A 23,904-nucleotide genomic window follows, 5' to 3' on the forward strand; every position below is an offset into this window, starting at 1 on the left:
CTATATAAAAAGCCTTGTCCATACCCTGCAGTCTAACCCATTCTTTATTATTTCTTACCTTGAGAAAATTGTCACATGCACAAAACTGCTTCTCTCAGGCAAGGAAACCTTTAAAACGGCAGGCAAAGCCATCCCTGGGCTTTTTCATAATCCCTGCCACTGAGGAGCAGAGAATGGGGAATCTGCTGCATCTTCCCTTTGCCTCAGTGGTACCATTTCAGCTCCTTGGGGATGGATAGCAGAGAGGTCCTGGAGAGAGGTATTGCGCCCTTTAGGCCATCCCGTTCATTTCATGGTGTGGAATCGTTCGGACTTGTCTCATGACTTTTATGCATTTTAAGTTTTACACATTTGTCCGAGAGTGCCTTTATAGTTAGTGGGAAAATATAACATCATATAAATGGTTTAGATGGAAACCTGCTTTCACACTTGGAAGTTCTGCTTTGACATGCATCTTTCCTCTGTTGAAATCTTTTGTTTATCTCCGCAGGCAAGATGCAGCCTTTCCCACCCAAGTCTGCCTCCTGCTTTAATCCAGATTGTACTGTAGTCTTTCTGCAGGTGCTGTGCTTGCCTTAGCTGTCATCTGCATACTTTGGGGAGGCCCAGCATCAACATGGTATTGGGTTCAGGAAGCCATAGGGGTGATTTTCTGGGCCTGAGAAGTAGTTTACCATGTAAGTGGCAGGACAACATTACTCTTAGGGTTCTGCCTGTCTTTGAATAGGACATAAATGTGCATTTTTAAAGGTACTCAGATACAAGTTAAAAGGACTGTTTACTAGAATAAGACTAGAGTAAAATGAAAGTCTTAAAAATTGCCCTTCTTGTTTAACTGAGGTGTGATTACCATGCAGTGATGTCACTGAAGACCTCCTCAGTGCATCCACATGCTTGTCCATCTGGCAAGGTGTCGTGGTTTAACCCCAGACAGCAGCTAATGGTTTAACCCCAACGTGCTTTAACCCCAGAGTAAGCAGCTGCTTGCTCACTCCCACCCCTCCCATGGAGGGTTGGAAAAAAGGTAAAACCCACATGTTGAGATAAGAGCAGTTTAATAACTCAAGTATAATAATAATAACAACAACAAACAACAACAACAATAATAAAAATAGAGGAAGAATACCCCATAAACACAAGTGATGCACATTACAAATGCTCACCACCCACTGACCAATGCCCACCCCAACCCAAGCTGTGATAAGTCCATCCTGGCCAACTTCCCCGGTTTCTATACTGGGCATGACGTGCTATGGTATGGAATACCCCTTTGGCCAGTTTGGGTGAGGTGTCCTGTCTCTGTTCCCTCCCAGTTTTTTGTGCCCCTCCTTACTGTTAGACCATGAAAGACTGATAAGTCCTTGATCAGGGTAAGTGCTACTCAGCAACAGCTAAAACATTGGTGTGTTATCAGCTTTGTTCTCAGACTAAAGCCAAAACAAAGCCCTGCACCAGCTTCTACTAAGAAACTTAAGTCTATCCCAGCCGAAACCAGCACACAAGGATATTTGTAAATACCTGATTTTATGCTGCACTAGAAGGTATTCTAAGCGATGCCCCTTTTCATTACAGAAGTGGCTGTGTTTCATTAGTAATTTCCATTTCCATCAGCAAAGCATGTAAGGCCTGAAGTCTTTTGCAGCCTCAAAATAGCTGCTGAAGTCAAGGGGTGCTGGACACAGATTAAGGGCAGAATTTAGTCAATATTTGCAAAGCACTTTGGAGTACTTGAGCATGAAAAAACATCATATTGGGTAAATATTTTTTCATTCTGAATTAAATCCTGAAATCCATACTTTTCTGAGCTGAGGTAAATACGTGCATATGAAAAGATTTCATTTGGACTAAGTTTGCTTGCTTACTTGTTGATCCTAAATGAAATGAAGATGTTTTGCTAGGCTGAGAGAAAAGCAGCAACAGCCCTTCCTACCCCTGGTCTTGTTTTCTGTCTGAAAAATGCAGGCCAGCATAGAAAAAAAATCAAATTTGTTGGTAGTTAGCAAAGACGCACCAAATGTCTCATATTTTGACATTTACTAACATAGATTTACCTTTTAGAGATGTTGTGTAAGCCGGAGGTAAGCCTGACTGCATTCTTCTACCGTTTCCTAGGAACTGGTGCATCTCAGTTGTTGGACTGTATTATAGCAATGCCCAAAAGTGACATTACACACTGGGGATGACTGTTTGTTTATGTAAAACTTGCCTATTAAACAGTTGAAGTTGATGCAGTAGCAGTTTACTGGAAAAGTGGGTAAAAGGCATAAATTTGTGTTCAGCTATCAGAAAAAATATGCCAAGTGATTCCTGATAGAGAACTGTGGGTGAATCACCTTTGCCTAGACGTCATAGCTCTCAGCTTGGGCTGGAGAGTTGTAGAGAATTACCAGGTCCACAAACACACTAAAGACCACAGTATAATCTTCTCTCTTTTCAGGTCTTCTTTTCCTATTTTTACATATCTTTCCTTTTTACACTGTCTGCAGTGAGTATATCATTTATTGGTTAATAAGTTGTCTGACAAGATAGCCACTTTGTACCTAATTGTTCAGTTTATTTATGTATTATTGATGAGCCTAGACTTGAACTCTGCTTTCCTTAGAGGCTGCTTGATAAATCTGTTGGCTAATCCTGTCTAAGGAACCAAATTACCTGCTGTAGCATAATACATGACATTGCTTTTTCTTTGTAGTCTTAAAAGGAGCTAGTTATACATTTCCAGTGAGCTGTGTTTAACAGTAAGAAAAAAAATCAGATATATAATTCACCTTACTCTTTCTGTTAACAAAAGATCTGCAGTGATGCAATGCACTGTAGTGCGTAAAATCCTTCCTCAGCTTTTAAATCAGTGTTCTGACTATTTTAGCTTGTAAGGGCTCACACAGCTAAAAGAACTTCTGAACTGAAGAATCTTGATTATGAGTAAAACTATTAGACATGTCAAAACACTTCTGTTGTGTATTACTAATATGATCTGAACATATTGGAAAATTAATCACCTTATACTTTCCAACACAGTAGTTACTATTTCAAATGGATGAATAAAACACCAAATTAATTTTCTTTCAAAACATGAATCTAATGACAGCACAGTTTTGTACTTTGTTATTATTTCTGAACTTTTGACTTATAGGTGCTGACATAAGGGAAAGTTGGGAGTATTGCAAGAACTGCAAAGCGCAGGAAGAAGCAGTGATACTGTATGACTGGTTATTTGTGAATTCAGTTATTAAGACTTGGAGCCTCTGCAAAACCTTGGAAGCTGTTAATACTTCTCTTAGAAGACTGTCACAAAACAGACTGTTGCTGACACCAAGAAAGACTATGTGTTGCATGCATGAGCCCATTTAATGGTTTCCCTAAAAATGAGAAAAAAAGGAAACTGGACCTCAAGTAAAGGTTAATTTCCTGGTCCTGGTCAATGGATGATCTACTCAATGTTAATCTTGAAATTAATTGGATTAAACCAGCATAGACACAGAGCAGTACCCTGATGCAGGCCCCATCTGTGAATAGGCGTTTCATTCTGAATTGCATTCAAGTGTATTTCACTCCATCAGCAAATATATGATTATTTCAACTGTTGCTTTGTGTGCCTTTTAATGTGGAAGGGAAGGAGCCAAATATGGTTTTGGTAATGTTTATGCAGCTGTTGTATTTCTGCTGTGGTTGTGTATCTGCAAATCAAATCATGATTTGCCCACTTGATTCTCTGCACCCTAATTATTTATTTTATATTTATTTATTTTTACCTAATAAGCATAGAATTAATTATTGTAGATTGGGAAAGTTTAGTTTAGAAATTAGTTTGATCAAGTGAAGAAAGTTTACTCTCAGTGTGTACAATAGAGATTTAATCCTAGGTATGACTGCTGAAGCTGTAGTTCTCAGTGGGTTGTTCTGTAACTTTAAAATTGGTAATATGCACTTCAGTATTTCGAGCACAAGGAACATTCTAAAACAAAAATTGTTCAAGCCATTTATTTCAAGTTTAATGTGCACTCATTTAATGGTCTTTAGGCATAGAAGGTTATGATAATTTTCATCACAGATTTTATCAAATCTGGAGGATGGTATATTAATAATTCAGTGGTTTATACAGAGAGGTGAGAGAATATAATATGGGACATTAAAATGATAAGACATTTTTTCCGTGACTTTACTGTTATAGAGTACTTTCATTGATTAAGCAAATGGCTAAAGAGTCTGACTAGGCTATGAGCTTGCTGAAGTTAAACAATTATTGTACAATTGGGTAAAACAGAAACAGATATTGTGATGCTGTGGGGAAAATGAAACATCAAAAGCTAATAAGAAGTCATTTTTATGTCATAAAAGCAGAAGAACAGCTCCATCAAGCTTTAATCACATTGTTATATTACACATTTATTTACAAATTATGTTAGCTCGTTAAAAGTCGTTATAACATAGATTGTTATAATTATAGGAAGATTAGCAAATAAGAAGTTTTGCTTCTATTTCAGTGCACTGAAGCACAGGCTACACTGTGTGAATCGTAAGATTATATATTTAAAAAGCAGCACTTCTGTATTTCAAGGGTTTTATTCTTACAGTGGTGTCATGGTCCAGTTCAAAAATGCTGACAACCACTTTGCTAGGACTGGTAGTTTAATGCCAGCCAAGGTGAGGGGAGCCTGTGACTACCTTGTCTGAAACTTCTCTCCTAGCCAAGGTGTGCAGAGTGCCTGCATCCCTATGGGCAGCTATTATGTCAGAGATGACTGGTACTGAATCACAGCATGGCTGGCCAGCAAGGAGCCTGCGCCAGGGATCCTTTCTTGGTAAGTAGTGAAAATGAAGCACTTCCTCAGGTCTCTGCATGGCCCTTTCCAGAATAACAGAGCTCAGCTTGTTTTGCTGCATTTGGGGACTTCAAAAGTACCTAAGGCTGGAAATTTTGAAGTGACATAGTATAGCCAATATCCATTTGACAGAAACATAATTAGTAGGTTTCTTTACATTCTTCCTTATGAAGAATTTCTCAGGGCCAGGATATGATTTCTGTTCAAAGCTGGAAAGACCAATACCAGGAAATAATGTTGTGTGAGGGAGAGCACTTAGCTAGATGTGAGAGAGATGAATTCAAGTGTACATCTTCAAGTATTTTTGGAAAGTTAACAGCCACAGATAAGTGATATGGGAAGACTATCTTCAGTCTGTGGCTGTGTTGCACAACTGGTATGTGAGGGAATGGCAGAGTAGGTCTGAACCAGGTTTTCCCACAGAGCTGCTGTGTGCTTGAACTGCCATATTCTGCAAAAGGCCCAATTAGAATTAAACTTGGCTAGGGATGTTAAGGGTAACAGGAAGGGATTCTATAGGTATGTAGTGAATAAAAGGCAGACTAGGGACAACATAGGCCCCCTCTGGAAGCTATCGGGAGAACTGGGTACACTGGATTTGGAGAAGGCTGAGGTTCTGAATGACTTCTTTGCCTCGGTCTTCACTGGCAAAGGCTCTGACCGCAACACCCAAGTCTTGGAAGGCAGATGCAGGGACTGTGAGAATGAAGACCTTGGGCCCACTGTAGGAGAGGATCTGGTTCGAGACCATCTTAAGAACCTGAACGTACACAAGTCCGTGGGACCTGATGAAATCCATCCACGGGTCCTGAAGGAGCCGGCGAATGAAGTTGCTAAGCCACTGACCATCATATTTGAGAAATCGTGGCAGTCAGGTGAAGTTCCCAATGACTGGAAAAAGGGAAATATAACCCCCATTTTCAAGAAGGGGAAAATGGATGACCTAGGGAACTACAGAGCAGTCAGTGTCACCTCTGTGCCTGGCAAAATCTTGGAGCAGATTCTCCTGGAAGGCATGCTAAGGCACATGAAAATCAACAAGGTGCTTGGTGACAGCCAGCATGGCTTCACTAAGGGGAAATCCTGCCTGACCAATTTGGTGGCCTTCTGTGATGGGGCTACAGAACTGATGGACAGGGGCAGAGCAATTGATGTCATCTACCTGGACTTGTGCAAAGCGTTCAACACTGTCCCACACGACATCCTTGTCTCTAAATTGGAGAGACATCAATTTGATGGATGGATCACTCGGTGGATAAAGAACTGCGTGGATGGCTGCATGCAAAAAAGTTGTAGTCAATGGCTCAATGTCTGGCAGGAGACCAGTAACGAGTGGTGTCCCTCAGGGATCGGTGTTGGGACCGGTCTTGTTCAACATCTTTATCAGTGACATGGACAGTTGGTTTGAGTGCGCCCTCAGCAAGTTTGCCGATGACACCAAGCTTTGTGGTTCAGTTGAAATGCTGGAGGGAAGGAATGCCATCCAGAGGGACCTTGATATGGTTGTGAGGTGGGCTGATGCCAACCTTATGAAGTTTAATCATGCCAAGTGCAAGGTCCTACACCTGCATCTGAGCAATCCCAGGCACAGCTACAGGCTGAGCAAAGAAGAGATTCAGAGCAGCCCTGCGGAGAAGGACTTGGGGGTGTTGGTTGATGAGAAAATGAACATGGGCCAGCTTCAGTGTGCACTCACAGCCCAGAAAGCCAACCGTATCCTGGGCTACATCAAAAGGAGCGTGACCAGCAGGTCAAAGGAGGTGATCCTGCCCCTCTACTCTGCTCTCCTGAGACCTCACCTGGAGTATCGTGTGCAGTTCTGGTGTCCTCAACAGAAAAAGGACATGGAACTGTTGGAACAAGTCCAGAGGAGGGCCATGAGGATGATCAGGGGACTGGAGCACCTCCCGTATGAAGACAGGCTGAGAAAGTTGGGGCTGTTCAACCTGGAGAAGAGAAGGCTGCATGGAGACCTCATAGCAGCCTTCCAGTATCTGAAGAGGGCCTATGAGGATGCTGGGGAGGGACTCTTCATCAGAGATTGTAGTGATAGGACAAGGAGGATTGGGTTAAAACTTAAACAGGGGAGGTTTAGATTGGATATAAGAAAGAAATTCTTTACTGTAAGAATGGTGAGGCACTGGAATGGGTTGCCCAGGGATGTATGGGTTGCTCCATCCCTGGTGGTGTTCAAGGCCGGGTTGGACAGAGCTTTGGGTGACATGGTTTAGTGTGAGGTGTCCCTGCCCATGGCATTGGGATTGGAAGTGGATGATCTTAAGGTCCTTTCCAACCCTAACTATTCTATCATTCTATGATTCTAAAAGTGTCTTTTTTCATCTAAAATGTTTAAGGAAATCCTTATTTGAAAACAGATACTGCTCTGACGTGATCCAAAAGCCATGGAGCATAGATGTTCACCATTTTCACAGATCATGTTATCTGCGCTAATTATCTGGCAACTTTCCATGCTACTGTATAGGTCGGGGAAGCTTTCAGAGGTTTCATTTATTAATGACTGGTGAAAAACAAAGCATTTTGTAAATAAAATGTGCAGGGAGGAAGAAGCTGGTGCATACCCATACCCTAGATGAACTGTGGGAATGGATAACCTGTTCAGATTTGTCCATAGCTAGGTAGAACAATATGTTCATTTTGGACAGCACATAAGATGGTGAAAAGGACATCTGTAAATGGAAGCACTCAAGTAGTTACAAATGAAGAAATGTTTGGAAAAAATAGTATGTTGTCAGAGAAGGTTAAAGGAATTTAAAATAGGTTTCCTGAAAAAGAAGACAGAGTATCTGTCTTAAGCGTGTTCAGAGTGTTAAAAGGTAGGCGTCATTAGTATCAGCAGACTGGAAGAACAGAAAAAGGTCTTGAGATAAAAAAGTAAAATTTTTGAAGAGTTTGAAACAAAAGGGGAAAATGCATGGAAACACGATTGCTGGAGTTGTATCCAAGGAAGGAGTTGACAATAAGCTTTCACAGATGCTGTGTGAAACCTATTCTGCTATTATTCAGAGGATGGATTTGCCTGCCCAGGGTTCTGCTTTCCAGTGCTAATGTGATTGCTTCATACTGATATGCATGGCCTCTTGGAAAGACAACAGCCACGGTGTTGATAATGCCAGGTTTGAGTAACTTTTGCTATCTGATTTGCTGTAAGGAATGTACAACAGTAATAAATTCCAAGGGTATTGACAGGAAAAGCAGCAGGCACCACTAAGGGTAGCACCTTCAAGTAAGAAGGAGGAGGATGTGGAATATTTTTGTCTTTAAAGGCCTTAGCAAGACTGTGGTAGGTATAACTGTAACGTTGTATTTTAGCTCTTTGCCTTCAAAATTAATTAAAAATGGAAATATATTTCCACAGGCATGTCTTTTCTTCTTTTAAAAGAAAATACATTAAATTTGTAAAGGAAACAGTGTTTCAGACTCTACCAAAAAAAGGCTTTTAGAAACCGTACTTGACAAAACAGAAGCAAAAGATGAAAACAGCATGGAATAATTTAGTCATAAAACGAACTTGAAGGTCAAATTTTATCTTAAAAGTTGTAGAAAGAAAACAGAATTTTTGAGAATCGATGAGTAATTTCATTACATCAAAGACACAGCTTCACTGAAGTTGATAAGGAAAAAAAAGTAAAACAACTTTTCCTCTTCTGCTTTTGAGTAATATTTTTAACATTTCTAACCACATCTACTCTTGAATGACCTATTTTGTGATAGAATACTGGAGACTTCTCTATATTGCCCTGCCAGTGTATCTCAGCTTGATCTATAAACCATTCTAGCAAAGGAGTAAGTCAAGCTACAAGCCTTGTCAAGCTTTTAAATCTTTGTTGCAACTGTTCACGTAAATACTCGTGTTGCTTCAAATTCCTCTTTTGAACATGAATGGGGCTTCAGCTTCTCGTCTGATGCAGGCTGCGAAGACATTCTGCATGATATTAATGGAGCCCCTCATATACCAGAGTAAATGTGGATTAAATTAGGATCGTCTATGTGGGTACTATGGTAGCTGTTTTGGTAAACTACAATTATGTATCAGCCCTACAACACCCTTGTCATTTAACAGATGTCTGTGTGTAGCTAAATCTTTGTAGTGAGCTGTTTTTGTTATCACTCTCTCCAGGTCTGAATTAGTTATGCCTAATGAGATCCCATCAGACTGTGCTAAATAATTCGGTTTACCAGAAATGTAAGGTTATTTGTCCCATTTGAGTTTGGCACATAACTCAGTTTTTTATACCTCTTCCTGTAAATTTCTGAGCTCTTGGGTCCTATCATACCGCATATTTGAATGGGTGCTTGATCTTATATACTCTCACACTGTTACCCCCTTCAGTGGAATAATTTTAATGCGTGTTATGCATGTGCTCAAGTGCCCTGCTGCATTGGTCTTGAATGCTTAGGTTCTTAGGTGATCAAGCCTTTCAATAACTTTTTAAAACGATTCCTAAATATACCATGGATTTATAAGTATGCCATGGTTTGGGATGAGTCATAGGAGTATTTAGGCAAGATTTCCTAGTTAACCTGGCAATTGTTAACATTCAGCTTACATCTCAAGACCCTGTGTCGTAGGAGTATTAGTGGACTTTATTTTGTTTGTGCATTTGTTGTTAATGTTGTTCTGGCCTGTTTTATTTCTAAGATTCTGCTGTGTAGAAGCAGATGCACTTTTCTACAGGAATTATATATACCCCATTCACTCTGCAGGTAACTTGTGGGTCAAAATCTGTCCATGGGTCTCTGCACACAGCTCCTGCTGTAGTCATGCAAGGGAATGGTTTTGTCCTAGTTATGCAAAGCTCATTCACTAAGGTCCATGGAGCCTCTCTTCTGCCATACTGCAACACAGGGGCTCTGCTGATGGATATAAAAATTGCTTTTTTAGTCATCTGTCTGATCTCTGTAGATCCCTTTTTTAAGCTTTCCTGTGTTTTATTGCATAATCTACCATTTCAAATTATGAGACAGTGATTAATACGGACAAAAATTACTATGAAACTCAAAGAAAGGCCCTATTACCTTACCATTCTAGCTGATCCATTTCCCGACCAAAAGGCAATGGCACTATTCCCTTCACTTTTCATGATGCAGGATCAGACCTTGTCATGAAACTGACAAGGTGTGTTGGAGTTTGAAAATATTATAAACCTACCAGGTTATACAGATTTCCTCAGCTACTGTGGGCAGAAAAAGGAAGGTCTAATCTTAGGTGTTTAAACCTTTCTACCTTATCACCCAATTTTCCCAGTGTGTGGATACATGTATAAATTAGTGTGGATTAAGTAAAATAATAACAAAAGCACTTGCCACTTTGATCTCGGTATGTTTATTTAATGAGTGTTCAATATGCAAGAGACAGTTTAGCATAGGAGTCCAGACTACAGTGCATTGGTTTAGGGTTTTTTTTTTTTATTTTACGTTATTTACACACCCAAGGTTAAAAGGAGCAGGAGCCTAGCTGAGAGAGTTCAGAGTTCATCTCTGCATGCTCACTGTCTTCCATTTAAATGTACACAAAGGACTAATACAGTACTCGCTCTCCCCTGGGCTGTCTTTGATATACTCTGCTGTGCTTGGACTCTGCCACTCCTCCTATCAGTCTGATCCTACTTCTATTAGCCCGCTGTGCTCAGCACTGTAACCTCATTCAGCTAGAGCTCTGCATGCAGACTAACAACTTCAAGGCTCTGTCAGGCATTGACACATGCAGGCTCCAAGCGGGAAGCTAAACACTCCCCTTCACCTCCTCTCCAGTTCCACATTAACCTCTATTAAGTGCAGGAAAAACACAAATGCTGTAGTGCCATCATTCAGGTTTTAACTACCAGTGTATATTTGGATATTCAGCCGGCTTGCCCCTTTCGAGAACATAATCAGGAAACCCTCTGGTTCCTCCCCTTCCTTGCAATGAGAGCAATAAGTAGTGAGAGAGATTGGGAAATGCAATGGTAGAAGGTCTGGGTTGGATATTTATGACATAGGCATAAAAATCTGAGACAAAATTTTGACAGCACTCCCTGTACTTTTTGAGGCAATAGTATGTGTTATAAATGGAAAATGAGATAAAAATGGTCTTATTCTAGGAGAATCAAGCACAGTATCTTCAAAACATATTCTCTTTGAAAGCCAGGCTGTAGAAATGACTCAATGCAGTCCTAGTCTTCAAGCTCTATCACGTTTGGGTCCAAGCACTGAATGTATGAGAGTCTGTTGGGTGCTGTGGGCAGAGGGAACGTCGCTGTTTCTGGTTCTTTCCAAGTATAGGAATTGTCTGCCAGCATTTCCTTGTGAAGCAGCACCCTCACTTCCCGCCCTGGGGCTCGCTGCCAGTGCTCACCCACCTTGTGGCCCACTCCCACTCTCTGGGGAGCCGTCGAGACTGGGGCAGATTCATTCCCAACTGTCTAGCCCACACATCACCATACTTGGACTAATTAAGCGTATTTTACCCTCTTTTCCTGGTTTACTTTTTGGACAGCATATAAGAAAAGTACTTTACTCCTGAAAATTAATTAAAATTAATAGCAATAATGATACATGCCATCTCCTCTGTAATGGTTAGCACATCAAACTTTCTGTGAGCTGGAGGGCTCCAGGCAGGACAGGACTTCTCTATGTCTGCCAGTCTGCAGAATGCACCTTCTTTTGGCTGTGCAGGGGCATCCAGCTCTGCAATGAAATTTGATATCTTTTTGCCATGGTACTCCATCCAGGCATTTTTACCCAATTTCATACTATTTCAGTATTCCCCTCTTTTGAAAAACAATCCTAGAAGGAGGGAGCAGAACAGACACAATCAAAGTTGATAGTACTAGATTGTGTTTTGACAGTTTTCCTGTGATAGTCCTTCGGCAAGGTGTCAAGCCCCTTTCCCGGGAAGGATGGCTGTCTGGAATGCATTACTGTAACCTGTCTTGGGCAAATTTAAACATGTTCCATACAGCATACAAAATGGAGTTCAGGAGACAAAATGGAGTTTCAATTTAATACAGAAATACCGCTCAGCCAAACCGTGTCAAGAAAGGGATTTTCCGTCATGTAATAATGTTTACAGAGCATCTCTGGTTTTACCTTTAATGGTTGTCGTAACAAGATCAACTGTTTCTTTAGCATAGCTATTTGATGATTTACGTTGTATCCCATCATTATTTTAGTCATATTTCAGCAGCTTTGAGTAAAATAAAATATTCCTCTGTCATCAAGCAACCCGAGACAATGCCCACTCTTGGCATTTAGTTTAAAATAAAGACAATTACCTAGTTTTAAAGCTTTTTCAGGATTAGTGGCTTTTAGATAACGTAAGTTACAAATGGTATCTATAAACTGTAAGCACTAAAATCATTAGATTGCTAGAAATAATCTTTTTACACAATGTTATTGCAACATTTTCTTAAAATGAAATGTAAGACTTGCGCTGAGGTGTCATCAGAGCAGCGTAAACTGTGGTCAAAAGGTATAGCTAAAGTTTAAATTTAAAATTAGATTCCAGTTCCAATCTAAGATGGGAGAAATTTGTATTCAGATTATGTGCTTAGTAAGACAGGCTTTGAAGATCTATAACATCCTTTGAAGAAAGTGGGATATCGAGTCCAAGTATCTTTACCCAGAAGCTGAACTTACTAAATACAGCAACTTTCAGCAATTTGATCATCTTTCCCTCTGCTTCTTCTCATTTAAATCTCCTAATTTCAGGATATCGCTGTTGAAATAAATTTGTGAACAAAACAGTGTCCAAAGTTGCTTCCACTCCATACATCAGCCCTAAGCTTTTTGTGGCATCAGAAGCCATACGGGCTAGTATTCATCTTGCTCCCCTACCTACACTTCAGTAAGATGAGGTGTAGTACTGTTATACTGTGCTACACTTTGGTATGAACTAGAAAGCTCAAAAGATCCATGTGCTTGATTTTTTTTTCTTTTGTCTAATACAAATATGCCTGCAGAACTTCGGGCACATGTATGTACACCCATGCAAAGAGAAAGAAAATACACAAGTCCATCAGAAGTTAAAAACTCTGTGTGAAAAAGGAGCAAAATAAACCCTGACTTCTCTCAACAACAGGGTGACTTGATGTAGAAGAAGGTAGCCTGTGAGGACACGTCATACAATCCATGGTAAATCCATGCCTGATAAGACAGTCTTAACACTCTGGATATTTGCCCACCACTGTTACAGCTCTTGCATCAGTAACAGTCAGACAGTGTTTCTTCAGCATTTCTGTAATTATGTTCCTAACTTATATGATTAAATTGCCTTTAATAACAGCATTCGGGTATTTTGCACATGGCGGTTGCTGACCATTACAACTTGTCTTACAAAGGGTTATTCTAGGGGAGATTCTAGCTGGCCATGCCGTAGTGTGGCCTGTGTGTCTTATAATAATTTAAATAAAGACTATGATGCAATTCTGGATATTTGTATTAAAACCAACTCCTAGTTGTATATCTTTTCATGTTGCAATGTGGTCATATTCTTAGTCTGCTCTCACACAAACTGCTCATGCAGTTATACTTTAATATGAAAAGAAATGTTGTCAGGAGTAGTTATTATCACACATCAGAATATTGTATTAGCATTCACTTTTAATAGAATAAATGAAAGATTTTGAAATCTGCCTCTAATGATACTGAAGGATCTTGGAGACACATTGAGAGAGCTTTAGATGAAATGTCATATGATATATATACATCATACATAGGTTCATAAAAGGCAGTTCATTTAACTGCTGCCTTTGTGTTTCATCTGTTCTGTTTGGATGAATCATCCACAGGTTAAGAGAAGCTTGTGCAGTTTCTTTGCTTGAAATCAATCACAGAGTGTGGCAGAGAAGTTTAGGGAGTAGGGAGTACAAGCTTCTTGTAGACCTGTGGATGATGAGTAAAAGACAATTTTGGAGGCATGGAGTATAACCTGGAAGAAAAGAATGGTGGTTGGAGGCATCTTTGGGTCATATCTGCTGATCTTTTCAACTCACTGTCTGATCCGGATAGGTTGCTTGAACTACTCTTGCATAAATCACCTCACTTGTAAAGCTGAATTCAGTGTAGATGTAGTATGAGTTAAACTGTCTAGGAGGAGAGTTGTGGAGAGTTGACATGCTGTAGAGCCTGCATGTTACAAAGCAGTGTATTAAAGGTCAAATGATTCAATATTTGTTTCGAGGGTTTAGGGGCTTATTCTGGAAGCTTCTGAAACAAACAAGAGTAGGGCCTTCCAGCTGATCAAATCGTTGGCATTTTTTTCACTGTTTATTGTTTTGATGTGGGATAGTCGCATTTGGGATAGGTGGGCACAAATAGAATGCACTGCATCAGTGTCCCTAAACTTGTTATTGAAGACTTGTGTGCCATTTTTTTCTGGCTGGGGTGGGATGTATAGGTCATCATAGGTCATCTGTATGCCACATTTCTTTAGTATTTGGGAAAGGGGATGATGAATAAACAACTCAGCATTGAAGTAAGGATTTTGTTTAATTTTGGTATAAAAAAATAACATATTTTCACTTCTATAAATGCCTTAGTAAACACTGAGAACTTGAGGAAGACATCTTCTGACAATACCTGCTGCAGGAAGTACATGTGTATATGCTTTGTCATTTGAGTTTATGAGTGGTTTTCAGGCTCACATCTGAAATCTTAGGAACTGCCAGGAAGCCATGCACCACGCTGCACTAGATTGAGGACAGATAATAATTTATATAGTGTAGATGGAGTACAAATGTTAACATGGTAACAGTGTTAGTGTCAGCTAATACATTATAGTCTGCATCCTGCGAATATAAACAGTATAAAAAAATACACATTGCATTAAAAACTTATTGAACCATACAATGTATTACACAACATCTTACACACACTTCTAACAAGCAGATGCTAAATATTACAGTGATTAAATTCCATGTTTCAATATTGAAGAAATTAAATAATAGACAGCTGCTAGGTATTTTTAGATGTTAACAGGTCACTCAGATTTACAGACATTATGCATGAGTATATTTTTCTGAGATATTTCCTAACAAATCAACCCAAAATGTTGCAGAAGGTCATTTCTCATTTAAGGCCAAGCCAAATGAGGTAACTTTAGGTATACTTTTGGGTTTCGGTTTCACTGATACATGCTCACATTAAGCCCACAGACCATACTAGAACAAAGACATTCCAAAGCTAAGTAGAGGGCCACAGCAGTGAACAGGAAAGACTAAGATCCAAGATCCTATCAACCAGTGCTGGAGGCACCTCTAGTAGCAAGACAAATATCACATAGGCAGGTGATCCAAGAACAACACACAGAACGATGAAAATTTCCAGGTTTCACAGAAAAATACCTTAGGGAAATATTTCTGTGACTGTAGATTTGGTGATTGTAAGCTTGGGAGCAAGGACAGATGACCAAACATCCAAAAGAGGGAATTAACTGAAAGACTACTATACTTCATAAAGGTTCTTAAATCACAGGTTCAGGTTTTGTGGAAAACAAAACAAATTGAAATAACCATTGATTGTATCTAGACTGTATCTAGTATGCAAAAAAGGAAAGAAATTTCTTTATGTTCATTGCACCTAAATACATGGAACATACTTTTTCAATTATAGTAGTGTTTGCAATGTAGTGCAGCAAATATGTGAAGATAACAAGGGAAGTTCAAAATAGGAGACTTAAGGAATCATGGTTTCCAGGGGAGACAGAACTACCATAACCAGCCAGTGTAGCTATCCAGTTCATAGGATTTCTTATGATATGGGATGCATCTTTTCTGAAAAAGATATCTAATTTCATTTTAAAATGTCTGAGAAATGAGGAGTTTGCTGTTGACATAATGCTTAATTACCTTCCAAAGTAGGAACTTGTGTCTTAATTCAGAACTGAATTTCTTTAACTCCCATTTCTCAACGCTAGATCTCATTATACCACTGTCAGGAAGGCTGACATCTTGCTATCAGGCATCTTTCCAGGTTGTAAGTACCAATCACAGTGATCAAGGCACCTTTCAGCCTTTTGTTTGACAAGCTGAATAAGTTGAGCTCGTGTAGGCCTTGCGCTGGAGCGCTTGGTTTCCAACCGCAGGATGTGAAATCTCTCTTCAGAATTTCACCTGTCTGTCTGAGCAGAAAGAACAACACATTTTTTCCAGTGTGCAAACAATCCAGATGCTAAAAGATTCTCTCCAATCTCTACTTTGAATGTTAATGAGTAGGAGTATTCTTGAATGAGAAAGCGAAAAAATGACAAGTGCAAAAAAGAAACAATAAAGGAAAACCCATCAATCCGTATTCTTATGACCTAATCCAGGTACCTCTGTTCCATCAAACTTTGGAAATACTCTGTTCCTTATGGCAGATCTGTGCCCGTGACATAATCCTTTCCCTCCCATGAAACTAGGACTTCTGACAGATAGGCTGTGACGATCTATTAAGTAGCTCTGGCCAGGAAAGGCAGACCATCAACTGTTGTGCCAGGAGCTGGCAGTTGTTCATTTCTACTAATGCTGTTACAAGCCTTGTAGCCTCTGGCAGGGAAAGAGGACGAACAGCTGGAAGCCGAAACCTTTTCAGCCACCTCAGCAAAAATTGGTAGAGGTATCTGCCAAATCCAGTTTGACTTTGCCACCTTGGTCTAGTTGAATATACTGCACCTTGCAGGTAGAATACCCTGAGCTCAGCACAGATAGAGCAATGTCCATGGGGTATTTCACTGCCACCTTCTGTAGGAGCAGAGCAAGCTCAGTAGCGGGGCTTTGTAAAAAGCTGCCATGTCATCAAAAATCATGGCTCGTATCCAAAATATGTCACTCTAAGCATTCACACGAGGGGTCAGGTGAAAGTTATTTCAAACAGACCTCGTAACAGCTGGATATTTGAGGTTGACGACTGGGATGGGGATTCCTGCTGTTGTTCATTTCTACTTGAAAGGTTTGAAAAGATTTTTCCGTACCTCCTGAGCAGACAGTGGGACTATAGTTGCCCTGTTGGCACTGCCACTTGAGCAGGTGTGACAAAAGTTCTGTGGGGATGTTTTCCAGATTACATAAAAAATCAATAGTTTTATACTTCTTTGTGTTGGTACAGGATGAGGCTTCAGTTCTGGCAGTTTTCCTCAACTACACCTTCAGATTTTAATCAACTCTTTTCTATCATATTTTTGTTACTTCTTAGCTGCAGCTGAGGGGAGAAAAGAAAGAAAAGAAAAGAAAAAGCTTTTTATACGTTTCCACGAATGCTAGTTATCATTTATGGAAGGGTATTTTTGCAGTTCTGATTATGAATGTTTATTTTATTCACACATCAAGCAAACTATCCTCTTGCACCATATGGTCAGGAGGTATATAGTGTTTCATGCATTCAGATGTTTGAAAGCCGTCTGGAAATGTCTTTCCTACTTTCTGATATGGGAACATTTCAATAGGAGGGGTTTTAATTGGTTTTGAAATTTCAACTCTTGTTCTGTTCAGAAGCTGAAGTTGGAATCCATTAAGATGTATTTTAGTGCAGTTTCTAGTCTCATCTTCCTTTTCTCAGTAACTGTGCAATTCACTTAGTACTTCATTACAACCAACAGCAGTATGTATACATGGTGCACAAAATGAGCCATTTTGTTTTAAAACAGATTGCGGATGAAAGGAAACCATTCATTTCTTGCTCGCTAGCTGTAATTACTAGAGCGCTAATTACTCCAAATCACTGACATACAGGGTCAATAAGGATGACAACAGGAACATCAAAGACAAGATGCACACATGCAATTACAAGTCTCTAAAACCAGGCTGTAATATTATTTTATGGCTACTGTTTTTTTCAGTCAATGCTGAAAAATATTCAAGTTTGCTAAATGTTTACTATTATTTCTTTTTCAGTTTGACAGTGAAAACATGTATATGAGTATGACAGAGCCGAGCCAGGACTATGTGCCAGCCAGCCAGGTGGGTTAATTAATCTTCTCTGCCTTGTTTCAAATTGTAATTAAACAAATTCAAAGAGTTGCATTGCAAATGAGTGGCACTATCAGTAACTGCTGCAATCAGGAATAATCATAATTTATAAACAAAGCATTTAAGCCTTGTTTCCAGTTAATGAGATAGAGCTGATAAAACACCAGAGTTGGCGTTTGTTGAAAGATACTACCTTGTTTCCTCTCCAGAATGCAAGCAGCTGTTTTGCCAGCATGATCTTTCCTAAACAGTTGTTTTACCTTCAGGAATTAAAGGCTTTACAGGTGCACATTATTTGTTTCTCTGACTGCAGACAAGTTAATCATTATAAGCTACACATGTCACAAATAGCATTAATTATAATTCATAGGCCAGTTGTAGCTGAAGAGCTGCATTTTTAACACTAATAGAAAGGCTGAGGAATGTTGCCAGTGTTACATGATTAGCAGTGGGGTTAAGGCAATGTCTTCTGTAGCTTGCAGCCCAAAAGGTTTAATGCAATGTAGATTCTTTACAGGTATTTTTGAGTCCTTTCCTTTTGGGGAACACTAAATTCTGGTACTAAGTATGTATTTAAAAATCTTCCACCTTTCCATTTGAGCCCTAAGATATTATAGATTTCTAAGAATGAAATCTTTCAATTACTTCTGATAAAGCAAAAATAGTTCTGAAAAATTTTGTCTCCCTGTAGCTACATCTGTATGTAGAAGGGAAGTTTTCATTTGCTTCACATGTTTTGGTTGTTTAATTCACATTAGTAAGTGATGGTGATAGTGGTGCATATCCATTAGATTGTGTCAAAAATTTCCCTGAATAATCAGACTTGGGGTCTGCAATAACGCAGATACAGGATTGGCTAGTCTGATATACCCCTCTTTGACAGGACCAGTAGGATTATGTTAAGAGCTCTCATTAGGTGGGAAATTAGTTTGCATGCATAGTAAATGTGTGTAGATGAGCAGAATTTAATTTAGGAATCAAGAGCTTTGGGAAGTGACAGTACATTCAAAGCTAAATGTCTTCATGAAACAGGGCTTTTCAGGTATACAGGTTCATTTGGGGGCAGGGAAGCAGGATGTTGTGTGAGATGGGCTGCGTTGTTCAATCAAAAAGAGCATCTTTAAAATGTTCCACCGTGTTGCTTCTCAGACTTCTGTTGAAGTTATTCTGAAATACCTTTAGAGACCAACTGTACTTTGTGGTTAGGATTTGTGTGTGATTGAACTTATTCAGCTAGGAACCCTCCAAGATGCAGAGGTAGTTTAGAACTGTTTGATTAAAAAATGAAAAATTATATTATTAATTTTTCTCTAACCATTAATCCCAAAACTGTACTGACAAGTTTTAGTATTACTATTAGATTAAAGCAGCCTAGTATCATCTCATTTATGCCTTAAGGGTTTTGAAGTGCAAGGGCTAATTGAATTTGTTTGAAACAGTAGAAATACAAACTCTGTGAATGATTGCTGTTATAAGGCAGCTGCTACCTTTCAGAGAATCATTATGTCTGTCTTAAATAGTTTTGAATAAAGAATTGCAAATCTACATTATACATCAGAATTATTTTTCTTCTGTTGATATTTTTGTACTGTGTATGCGTGTAGTTTAAATAATTTAAATGGCATATTGAAAAATTAAGAGTATAAGTTTTAATCTTTTATGTGGTTTCTACATGTTCTAACAAGGCCCAGATCCTCTGAGATATTTATGCATCTAACACTCACTGGTTTCAGTGGAAGTAAGGTGATTAAAGTACCTTTAAAGATCCAAGCCCAGATATTTTAAGTGCAAATGATTTTGTCTTCAAGGAAAAAAATCTATCAAATGTGACATTTCCAAATTCAAAGATGACAGAAAATCCTGACTTCTTACTAGGGGCTGGAACCAAGAAAGGGCTTACAGACTTAATACCTCGCTATGGCAAAGCCAGCTCTTGGGCGTCTGATTCCCAGGTGGGGTTCAAAACCCAGAGGCAGGTGTCAAAACTCTGTCCTGTGCTGGGGGATCTGGCAAGCTCCATTGACAGGTACAGTATTCTGTCAAATGCACATGGGTCTAATAGCCCCCTGCACCTGTTTGAGAGAAGCTGTCAGCATTGGGCTACTGAACCCTCCTGGCCCTTCTGTGATTATCTCCCAGCACTCACACCATTGCAGTGGGTTTCTAAGTGAATAGATGTGAAAGCCTGTGATAATAATGATATTTTTTTAAAAAAGGGACAAAAAGCCACACTAGGAGCAGGAAGGCAGGGTGTATTGGAAACCTGCCTCTCTCTTGTTTCAGCGAGAACCTGAGACTGTAAGAGAAGCTTTCCCGAACCTGTTGTTCCTGATGTAGATAGGTGCTAGTCATTCCTCAAAGGAAATAAGCAGCTCTCCACTGAAAGTACTGGTGAGGACGTTACCGACTGTGATAGTGTGCTGTTCTTATCTCAGGCATAAACATTTGGTGGTCACCCAAAATTGGTGAACTAACTGCTGTTTCAACATCCAAACTGCCTTTTAAAACTAGAAAGAATATGATATTCGCTGCTCTGAAAACAAAACATGCAATGTTTTACAGCTTACTGGGGAGGTAGAGGAAGAGGAAAAGATGTGACTGTATTTTCTGGTCCGTGTTTTCAAGACTCTTCATTTTCCTTTCACTGTTACTGGATATAAAACAAATAATCCTGTAAAAGAGATGAGAAAATGTTCTCTCCCAGATGAAAACTTAGTCACTTCATCCATGGAGTTGTCTCCTGTGTCCATTTTGCATCTGTTCTCATGAGCCTTGCAGTTGCTTGACCTCAGCAAGAGGAGTGCAGGCTCCTTTCCACCCTCAGTAACTTTGCAAGATCAGAGACGAGTGTTTGAATCTTGACAGACTGAGGAGTGAATTCATTTCTCCACTTTCCTTGATGGATGCACATCTGTTAACTAAAATATGAATCCCACATGTTATGAGATGCATGGTTCTATCAGAAACTTTTATTCTAGCTCTGATTGGTCATGCTCACTGAGTCAGACATAAGCATCATTTTCTAATTTCAGAATCTCACACAGCTTATTTGGGAAGTAGGTTGATAGACAGTCATGGTCTGCACCACCAAAGACTGAGGGGTTTCCATTAGGCTGTCTTCAGGATTATGTGACTCTACAGGCAGGATTTTGGGGGTCCTGATGCATGCTGACATGCACTTCAGTTCTTTCTGTTTACTGCAAAATGTTCATTTCCAGAAAGACATCACCTTATATTATTTTAAGGGTTTTAATCAATTTATCCCCTTTAGGCTAACATAAATAAAAGCTCAGCCATCGGACAGGAAAAATACAGTTTTATTCTTTTTGCTGTATAACATCAAACATCTGCATAGCTTCATAATCCAAGACAAGTTGCCTCACAGCATGCCTCAACAATTATCTTTTCTGTTCAATTTTCAAATCGGTACATGCTTTGGGACTTACAGACCAAGTTGCTAAGTAGCAACATATGGCTCACTACTGTTCCTGTGATGTTGCTGCAAGCAAATAGCATAATTCTATACTTGAAATGATTTTTACAGAAAGCCAGTGCTGGAGCTGAGCCAGAAGTCTAAGTATACAGTAAAAATTAATGATATTCTTTTAAACTGTCCCAAAAGGCTGTTTGGCAATGTTGTCTCTGTGTACATTTTATATGTATGTGTAAGTACTGTATTTTTGCTTATGATATATGTAGTACAGGACTATGCACTGCAGGCATCTCCTAAATGAGTTATAGTAGCCATATTAACAAACATGCATAGTAAAACTACATGACATTTTCACTACTAATTACACTTCAATCTGAAAATATTTATCATTTTAAAATAAAACTATGCCAACTGCTCTGCATTTCAAATTCTCGCAAACATATTGTTTTCTCCCCACACCTATAATTGGAATCTTGGAGATGAATTCTTCTTCGTGTAATTCCTCCTCCTGTAATTTGCGGGCTATGCACGGCATAGTATAAAATTGTATTGTTTATTTGAAATTTCTTCCTAGTCACAATACAGAATATGATTTGGGGCTCTGTTGCAGAAAGCCTTGTCACTTTTGTAGCCTTCCTGAGGCCTGATAAATATTAAGGGTAACGAACGCAGCTGCCCAGTCCCCTGCATGATCCAAATGGAAGGGAAGATAACTGGCCTGAAGCTGATGTTTTGGGGTAGTCTCCCCATTGCCCCAGTAGAAAGGGAAGAGATATCCAAGTCAGAGGAAGGAACAGTGTTTGTACAGAGATTGTATTTTGCTCCTCCCAGAGCTATGTCAAGGCGATCTGTGTGAGATATGTATGCATGCTCTTTGATACAGTGGGCACCACAGGTATCAAAACTGTTTTGTCCTGTACAACTCCAGGGGAAAAATAGGATAGAATGGCATCCAACAGAAAGACTTTTCATGTTAATAGGAAACTGAAGGGTTCCCCTGCCTTTTTTTTTCCCACATGCACATATTATACTCCTAATTTATTTTTACACGTTTATACCCTAATTTCTTAGAGTATTAATGTATATCTATTCCTCATGTGAAGTAGGGATGGATAAATGCTATGTTATAGCTGCCCTCTCTTGGTCCTTCCCTTTAGGTGGTCAGGGTACTCTATCCTATTCCTGACAGAAGATACAGCTCTTCACTAAAGCCACAGTCAGCAGAGCAAAGCAGGAATTGGCTGCCTTAGAAAGGATTCAGGAAAAGGATTCTTACATGGAGAGTCACTAAGTGGTCCAGTGTAGTCCCATAGGTACACACTACCCATTCCCATAGGTACACACTACCCAGTCCTGCCCAATAGCTAGAAGGCTTTTGCTCAGTATTTGAGAGGGTGCTCCACAGTCAGAGGGCAATGCCACCTTGTCCGTCTGCTGGCTCCCAGCAGTTCAGAGCTGGTTTGGACCATATTTCACCTCCCTCTTCCCTGTCCACTATATTTCAGTTTTAGAAATTGTGTCAACAGAAGGTAGTCCGCTTCTCACTCCTCCATTTCTCTGAAGTAGACTGTAGATGCCACTTCCCCTTCCTCCCCCTTACTCCCCACAAAGGGGGATGTAGATTTAAATGTCATCAGGGAAAGAAAAACACCAGAAAACACTAGGCAGGTCTTTCAGATCCTGAATGAGTGGTTAAAGGTAGAGGTAATTTTGCCCTACCTTTCCCTTTTGTGTAGAACATAATCTTTTAATATGTCTTAGCATCAGGCACAACGTCTGGAAAGAATTGAGTCCCTGATAAAAATACATCAAATGTTGCATTAGCAAGGCTGTGTATATGTTTATAGATATACGTGTATAGAATCATAGAATGGACACTTCATTCCAGATGGAGTCCCATGGGAGAAGAAGGGGAGAATCACTTCCCTTGACCTGCTGGCCATGTTCCTTTTGATGCAACCCAGCATAGGGTTGGCTCTCTGGGCTGCAAGTGCACATATCCAATTTGTCATCCTCTGGCATCCCCAAGTACTTCTCCACAGAGATGTGATACGAAAGTATGTATGAATGTCTTTAGCTGTAATGAAAAATTAATACACATGTATTATTATAGAACCATAGAATAGTTAGGATTGGAAAGGACCTTAAGATCATCTAGTTTCAACCCCAATGCCATGGGCAGGGACACCTCACCTTAAACCATGTCACCCAAGGCTCTGTTCAACCCGGCCTTGAACACCATTAGGGATGGAGCATTCACAACTTCCCTGGGCAACCCATTCCAGTGCCTCACCATTCTTACAGTAAAGAACTTCTTCCTTATATCCAATCTAAACTTCCTCTGTTTAAGTTTTAACCCATTGCCCCTTGTTCTATCACTACAGTCCCTAATGAAGAGTCCCTCCCCAGCCCCCTTATAAGTCCCCTTCAGATACTGAAAGGCTGCTATGAGGTCTCCACGCAGCCTGAACAGCCCCAGCTTTCTCAGCCTCTCTTCATACGGGAGGTGCTCCAGTCCCCTGATCATCCTCATACATGTGTATGCACTTGAGGATTTTTTTTTGTTGTTGTAATCAAATGCCTCAACTTCTATAAAAATGTCAGAATTATAGCCTGATGACCTGTATTTAAGGACGTTTTCAAATTTCACCAGAAGACATAACTCAGATGAAATACCTTTACTCTTCTTTACTCATATTCATTT

The 23,904-nt window shown here is 39.7% G+C and overlaps 1 protein-coding gene across 2 annotated transcripts in view; it reads left to right on the forward strand.

Annotated features, from left to right (window-relative positions):
• The window catches only part of TOX (thymocyte selection associated high mobility group box), a 226,393-nt gene that overhangs the window by 99,459 nt on the left and 103,030 nt on the right, over positions 1–23,904 (forward strand). For both annotated transcript variants that reach the window (XM_062633340.1, XM_062633339.1), the window contains exon 2: positions 17,693–17,758. In XM_062633340.1, the coding sequence (XP_062489324.1) occupies positions 17,693–17,758 (66 nt within the window). The remainder of the gene's footprint in view (positions 1–17,692; positions 17,759–23,904) is intronic.

Source organism: Pezoporus occidentalis, unplaced genomic scaffold (assembly GCF_034315485.1).
Source record: "Pezoporus occidentalis ecotype Australia unplaced genomic scaffold, CSIRO_AGI_Poc_V1 ctg4, whole genome shotgun sequence".
NCBI classification, from domain to species: domain Eukaryota; kingdom Metazoa; phylum Chordata; class Aves; order Psittaciformes; family Psittacidae; genus Pezoporus; species Pezoporus occidentalis.